The sequence below is a fragment of the Rhincodon typus genome, chromosome 3 (assembly GCF_021869965.1).
Source record: "Rhincodon typus isolate 14 chromosome 3, sRhiTyp1.1, whole genome shotgun sequence".
Lineage (NCBI taxonomy): Eukaryota > Metazoa > Chordata > Chondrichthyes > Orectolobiformes > Rhincodontidae > Rhincodon > Rhincodon typus.
In genome coordinates this window covers 39,131,512-39,137,790 of record NC_063334.1, presented here as the reverse complement: position 1 = coordinate 39,137,790, position 6,279 = coordinate 39,131,512, and the positions used below count along the sequence as shown (strand labels likewise).

The window sequence follows — 6,279 nt, the reverse complement described above, 5'->3', positions numbered from 1 at the left end:
TCTGATGAAGGGTCTAGGCCTGAAACGTCAGCCTTTCTGCTCCTATGATGCTGCTTGGCCTGCTGTGTTCATACAGCCCTGCACCTTGTTGCCCTGAGAAATAAACTCTATTTTGTTGAGTGTGCGATACAGAGTCTGACTAGCAATCCTAAATTGCTTGTTGGTGAAATTCTTCAGAATTCTTTAGCAGAAATTGTCCAATAATGGAATCATATCTAATATTGAACGATGTGTGTTGAGTTTGTAAGCACAGACTGGTTGAGTACAGTCAGTATCTTGATTGTTGCGACAAAGCTTTGACAAAATGCATCCGACTTCTTCAATTATCAATTTTTATATTGAAAACAGGTTAATTTTCACTCAATCTATGCAATTGTGTGTTATGAAACCAAGGTGATTCATTTCAAATATAAACAAAAATTGCTGAACAAACTCATCAGGTCTGCCAGCATTTGTGGAGACAAAAACAGAGACAACATTTAGAGTCTAAAAACTCTTTGTTAGCTGTTGCTCTCTCCTCAGATGCAGCCAGACCTACTGAATTTCCCCAACATTGTCCTTAATACAGATTTACAGCATCCACAGTATTTAGTTTAAGTGATTCATCCGCAGTTAGGCTGTGATTACATTCTCATCAAATGGCAGAGGAGCAACAGGCTTGAGGGGCTAAATGACATTCCCCTATTCCTCTGTATCATGCCAGTTTAATGAATATCAAAAAAAATCACAATTAATGTGTATTTCCCAGATAAGTGCAGAATGATGATGAAGAATGCTAACCTCAACAAGTGAAAAGTAGGTTATGAGTTAAGTCATATGGCAAGCATGCCTTTTAATTGAGACCAACTAGTTGATTAATACAGTGGTCCAATCTAAACTCTTTCGGTATGTAACCCTTATGGCACACGCATGACAACTTCACACGTCAAGTTCAGCTGATCTTATTTTTACTTCTAAAATAACATACAAGGCAAAAAATGACTTGAAAGTCAGAATTAATGATAGAAAGCTGAAGTTAAAGCATGACAGGTACTAAGAATTTAAACCCATAACTGATTATATTGTTCAATCTTTGCTGATTTTGTACAAACTGAACAAAATTTAGAATATTTTTACTGAATATAAAGATGATACAACTTCAGTCAGGTCTAGCAAACCTGGCTGCCCCAGGCAGCCCACGGCGTCTACCTGTTCCTGCCCCACTGAACTGTCTCTGCTTGCCATGACTCTGCTTCTTCCCCCCCACAGGTCCAGGAACTCCACACCTACGAGGTTGTTGACTTGTTCGCTCAGCTGGCTTGCTTTTCTTCAGAGGTTTCGTTACCATGCTGGTGACATCATCAGTGGAGCCTCCGATGAAGCGATGTTATTCGAATCCACTTGGAATTTTGTTCATTCCAAATTCCAAGCGGAGTCAAATAACATTGCTTCATCGGAGGCTCCACTGATGATGTCACCAAGGATGGTGACGAAACATCTGAAGAAAAACAAGCCAGCTCAACGAGCAAGTCAACAACCTCATCCACAACCCAAGCTACAGATCTTTGCCAAAACTTTAAATTCCCTACCTACATCCGGGACACCACCCACACCCTCCACCTCCTCCAAGAATTCCAGTTCCCTGGCCCATAAAACCTCATCTTCACAATGGACGTCCAATCCCTGTATACTCGTATCCCCCATGCTGTTGGCTCAAAAGCCCTCCACGTTTTCCTCTCCTGCTGTTGGCCTAAAAGCCCTCCGCTTCTTCCTCTTCTGCAGGCCCAACCAGTCCCCCTCCACCGACACCCTCATCTGCTGAACTGAACTCGTCCTTCCCCTAACAACTTCTCCTTTAACTCCTCCCACTTCCTACAGACTGAGGGGGTGGCCATGGGCACCCGCATGCACCCAAGCTATACCTGCTCTTCGTAGGATATGTGGAACAGTCCCTTTTCCGCTGTTAAAGAGGCAATATCGCCCACCTCTTCCTCCGCTACATTGATGACTGTATCAGCATTGCCGCGTGCTCCCATGAGGAGTTTGAACAGTTCACCAACTTTACTAACACCCTTCACCCCAACCTCAAATTCATTTGGATCATCTCCGATACCTCCCTCGCCTTCATGGACTTCTCCATCTCCAACTCTGGTGACCGCCTCAAAACTGACATCTATTTCAAGCCCACCAACTCCCACAGCTACCTGGACTACACCTCCTTTCACCCACCCTCCTGCAAGAATGCGATCCCCTACTCCCAATTCCTCCACCGCATCTACTCCGAAGATGAGGCATTCCACTCCCAAACATTCCAGAGGTTCTTCTATTTCAAGGATCGTAACATTTCCCTCCGATGATCAAAAATACCCTCAACTGCATCCCTTGCGGTTCCCACAATTCTGCCCTCTCATTCCCCGCAACAAAAATAAAGACAGAATCCCCCTTGTCCTCACATACCATCCCACCAACCTCCGCATCCAACGTATCATTCTCCACCACTTCCACCACCTACAATCCGACCCCACAACCAAAGAGATATTTCCCTCCCCACCACTATCTGCCTTTCATAGAGACTGCTCTCTCCGCAACTCCCTCGTCCGCTCCACACTCCCCACTAACCCCACCAGCCGTTCGTCCTTTCCTTGCATCTGCCAAAAGTGCTACACCTGCCCTTACACCTTCCCCCTCACCTCCTGCCAAGGCACAAAACAAACCTTCCATATGAGACAGGGGTTCACGTGCACACCTGTCAACTTGATCTACTGTATCCGCTGCTCCCGACGCGGCCTCCTCTACATCGGTGAGACCAAGCGTAGACTTGGAGACCGTTTCGTGAAGCATCTGCGCTCTGTACACAACAAATGACAACACCTTCTGGTCGCCAACCATTTTAACACCCCCTCCCACTCCCTGGGTGACATGTCTATCCTGGGCCTCCTCCACTGTCACACCTGCAAACCGGAGGAGCAACACTTCATACTCCGGCTTGGGAGCCTATAGCCTGATGGCCTAAACATGGATTCATCAGTTTTGAAATCTCCCCACCCCCGGCCTCATCCCATGTCCAACGCTCCCTCTCATCCCTGCCTCCTTGACCTGACACTACCTGTCCATCTTCTCTTCCACCTATCCGCCCCACCCATCCCACTGACCAATTCCCACCACTCCCTACCAGCATTCACCTATCACAATCCCACCTACCTTCCCTAACCCCACCCCTCCTTTCTCTATTTATTTCCCAGCTCCCTTCCCCCTCCTCATTTCTGAAGAAGGATCCCGACCTGAAACGTCAACTTTCCTGCTCCTCTGATGTTGCCTGGCCTGCTGTATTCCTCCAGCTCCATACTGTGTTGTCTCTGACTACAGCATCTGCAGTTCTTGCTATCTTTCAGTCAGGTCTATTAAGCTTTTAGTCGTCAATTAGAGATTGTTTCTCTTGAAAAGAAATCAGAGATTGCCATCAAATACTGCAAAATACACACTCAAGTTTAACTCAGCGACATAGTGCCTGCTTCCTATTCATGACTGAGGAGAAAACACAATGGTACACCACATATTTATGTTCCACTGCTTACTTTATCCACTGAGTTGTTCTACTTTTCTTTCAGTGATTGCTACTTGTCATGCACTATGCTTAGGTAGTAGAAAAAATATAGGATTCCCTCGCAAACAATGGCAAAGTGCTAACCTTCACTGCAGGGTACAGGGGATGGAGTCATAAATCCTGGAACTCCTTACAAACTGGAATTTCTTTCCCCTGAGCATTACTACTCAACAACCATCAAGCGCTTCATTCAAGGTTACTGATCCACAATCTATAAATTGAACGCAATAAGAAGCTGCTTATGTAGGAATCCACTATCTGGCCAAAACAACCATGGAATATTCAATTTATAGGACACACATTGCCAAATTTGTGGTGAGCTATGGTTAACATTGATTCGCTTTTACGCAGACTTGGCAGTTGTAACATGTACAAATGCAAGTAATATTAGAACAGATCATTTCCAACATACAAAACACTTACCTCATCATAAAGACTGCCACTGACATCTGCTCCATAGATTGGTGCTACAAAGGTCAAATTTTTCCAGTATTTACGTTCAAGATCTTCATAATCTAAGTGTCGAGGAGTACAGTATCTGTTTCAAAATAAAGGAAATTAATTCACAATTAAAGCAAAGCCCAAAATTTGCTAAAGCTATGAAAGTACAGAATGCATAGTTCAATATTTCCACACAGTGCCTGAATACGGACATCAATCCAGGCGGTGGACACAAAAAGCTGAGTGAGTCAAATAAAAGTTTAGTCGCATTTCTTTTTATCCTCCTCTTCCCTCCAAAGTTGGAGGAATAATGGAAATCTATTTGCTTTTCAGGAATAGCCTCAAAACTGCAAAAGCATCAAGCGATTAAGCAACAATTACACTTGTATCAGAGTTGAAACTCTGCAACCATCTTACCTTGGGAGATTGACTCCTGATCAATTTCTTTTCAGGCATGCAAATATGAGCACTTTTGTAATGGCCAACTATTAGAAGCAACCCAATTAATATTAATCGAAAAGGAAAGAAAATCATTGGGCACTGCTATCGGTTGCATCATGCAAGAAATGGAAATCACCAAAGATTGATTTATATAACAGTTGCGTAGGTCTCACGCCTACAGATACCTGCTCTTTGTCCAAAGTGGAGTAAAAGATTATTTTGTCAGACAGCAGGTTATCCTAGTGTCATAGCCATTTTGAAATAAAAAGGCTTCATCAAGAGCCCCCAGAATTGCACTCAGAACCTTCTGATGATGGGGGTCAGTTCAGATACAATATCATGGATCTTCATCACCAGAAAGGGTACTGAAGTCAGGTGGTGTGGATCAATCAGTGGGTGCAAGTCTAGATCAAAATTTTTTTAAGAACCCCTACAGTGTGCAAACAGGCCATTTGACCCAACAGGTCACAAATGTCTTAAGAGAATCCCACCCAGACTCATTCCCCTACCCTATCCCTGCATTTCCCATGGCCATTTCACCTAACACGCACATTTTTGAATGGTGAGAGGAAACTGGAGCAGCCGGAGGAAACACACACAGACGCAGGGAGAATGTGTAAACTCCATACACACAGTCACCCGAGGGTGGAATTGAGCCTGGGTCCCTGGTGTTGTGAGGCAGCAGCGCTAACCACTGAGCCACCTACTTTTATTATGGGATATGACCTGGTACCAATCTAACACAATAGACGTGACTTAAGTGAAAGTCGATCAACATCATCGCAATTACACAAAAACCTTCCCCAGACTTAAAGATTTCATGATATGCTTCAACTTTCTACACATGACAAAAAGAGGACAACTGAACTTGGCTAACGTTGAGAGAGAATGGGCCAGCCCAATAGCATCAGCAAAATAATGAATGGGAGGAATAGTCCAAGAACAACAGAGTTATACAGCAATGCAAGGCCATAAACTATCAGATCTCGGAATAGGTGAAAGTCCATCTTGAAAGAATTTCTGAAACTAGATCTGTTCCAGCATGCCTGGAGGAAGATACATTGTAAAACACAAGAAGCATAAAGTCATAGAACTGTACAGCATGGAAACAGATCGTTCAGCCCAACTCGTCGATGCCAACCAGATATCCTAAATTAATCTAGTCCATTTGGCCCGTATCCTTCTAAACCCTTCCTATTCATGTACCCATCCAGATGTCATTTAAATGTTGTAATTGTACCAGCCTCCACCATTTCCTTTGGCAGCTCATTCCAAACAAGTACTACCCTCGGCATGAAAAAGTTGCTCCTTAGGTCCTTCCTCAATCTTTCCCCTTTCACTTTAAACCTGTGTCCTCTACTTTTAGACTTCCCTACCCCAAAGAAAAGATCTTGTCTATTAACCCTATCCATGCCTCTCACGATTTTATAAACATCTGTAAGATCACCCCTCAGCCTCCGACGCTCCACGGAAAATAGCCGCAGCCTATTCAGCCTCTCCCTATAGCACAAACCCTCCAACCCTGGCAATATCCTTGTAAATCTTTTCTGAACCCTTTCTAGTTTCACACCATCCTTACTATAGCAGGGAGACCATAACTGCACGTAGTATTCCAAAAGTGGCCTCACCAACGTCCTATATAGCCACATGTCCTCCCAACACCTATACTCACTGCACTAGCCAATAAAGGCAAGCACACCATATGCCTTCTTCACTATCCTATCTACCTGCAACTCCACTTTCAAGGAACTATGAACCTGCACTCCAACTGCACTTTGTTCAGCAACACTGCCCAGGATCTTAGCATTAAATTT

At 44.1% G+C, this 6,279-nt stretch overlaps 1 protein-coding gene across 5 annotated transcripts in view; it reads right to left on the bottom strand.

Moving 5' to 3' along the window:
- LOC109911607 (lysine-specific demethylase 4C-like) overlaps positions 1-6,279 on the bottom strand; it is a 168,622-nt gene that overhangs the window by 117,314 nt on the left and 45,029 nt on the right. For all 5 annotated transcript variants that reach the window (XR_007261285.1, XM_048592668.1, XM_048592679.1 and 2 more), the window contains exon 4: positions 4,007-4,121. Coding sequence is in view for 4 of the 5 variants with exons in the window: in XM_048592668.1 (XP_048448625.1) it covers positions 4,007-4,121 (115 nt within the window). In the remaining variant the exon portion in view is untranslated. The remainder of the gene's footprint in view (positions 1-4,006; positions 4,122-6,279) is intronic.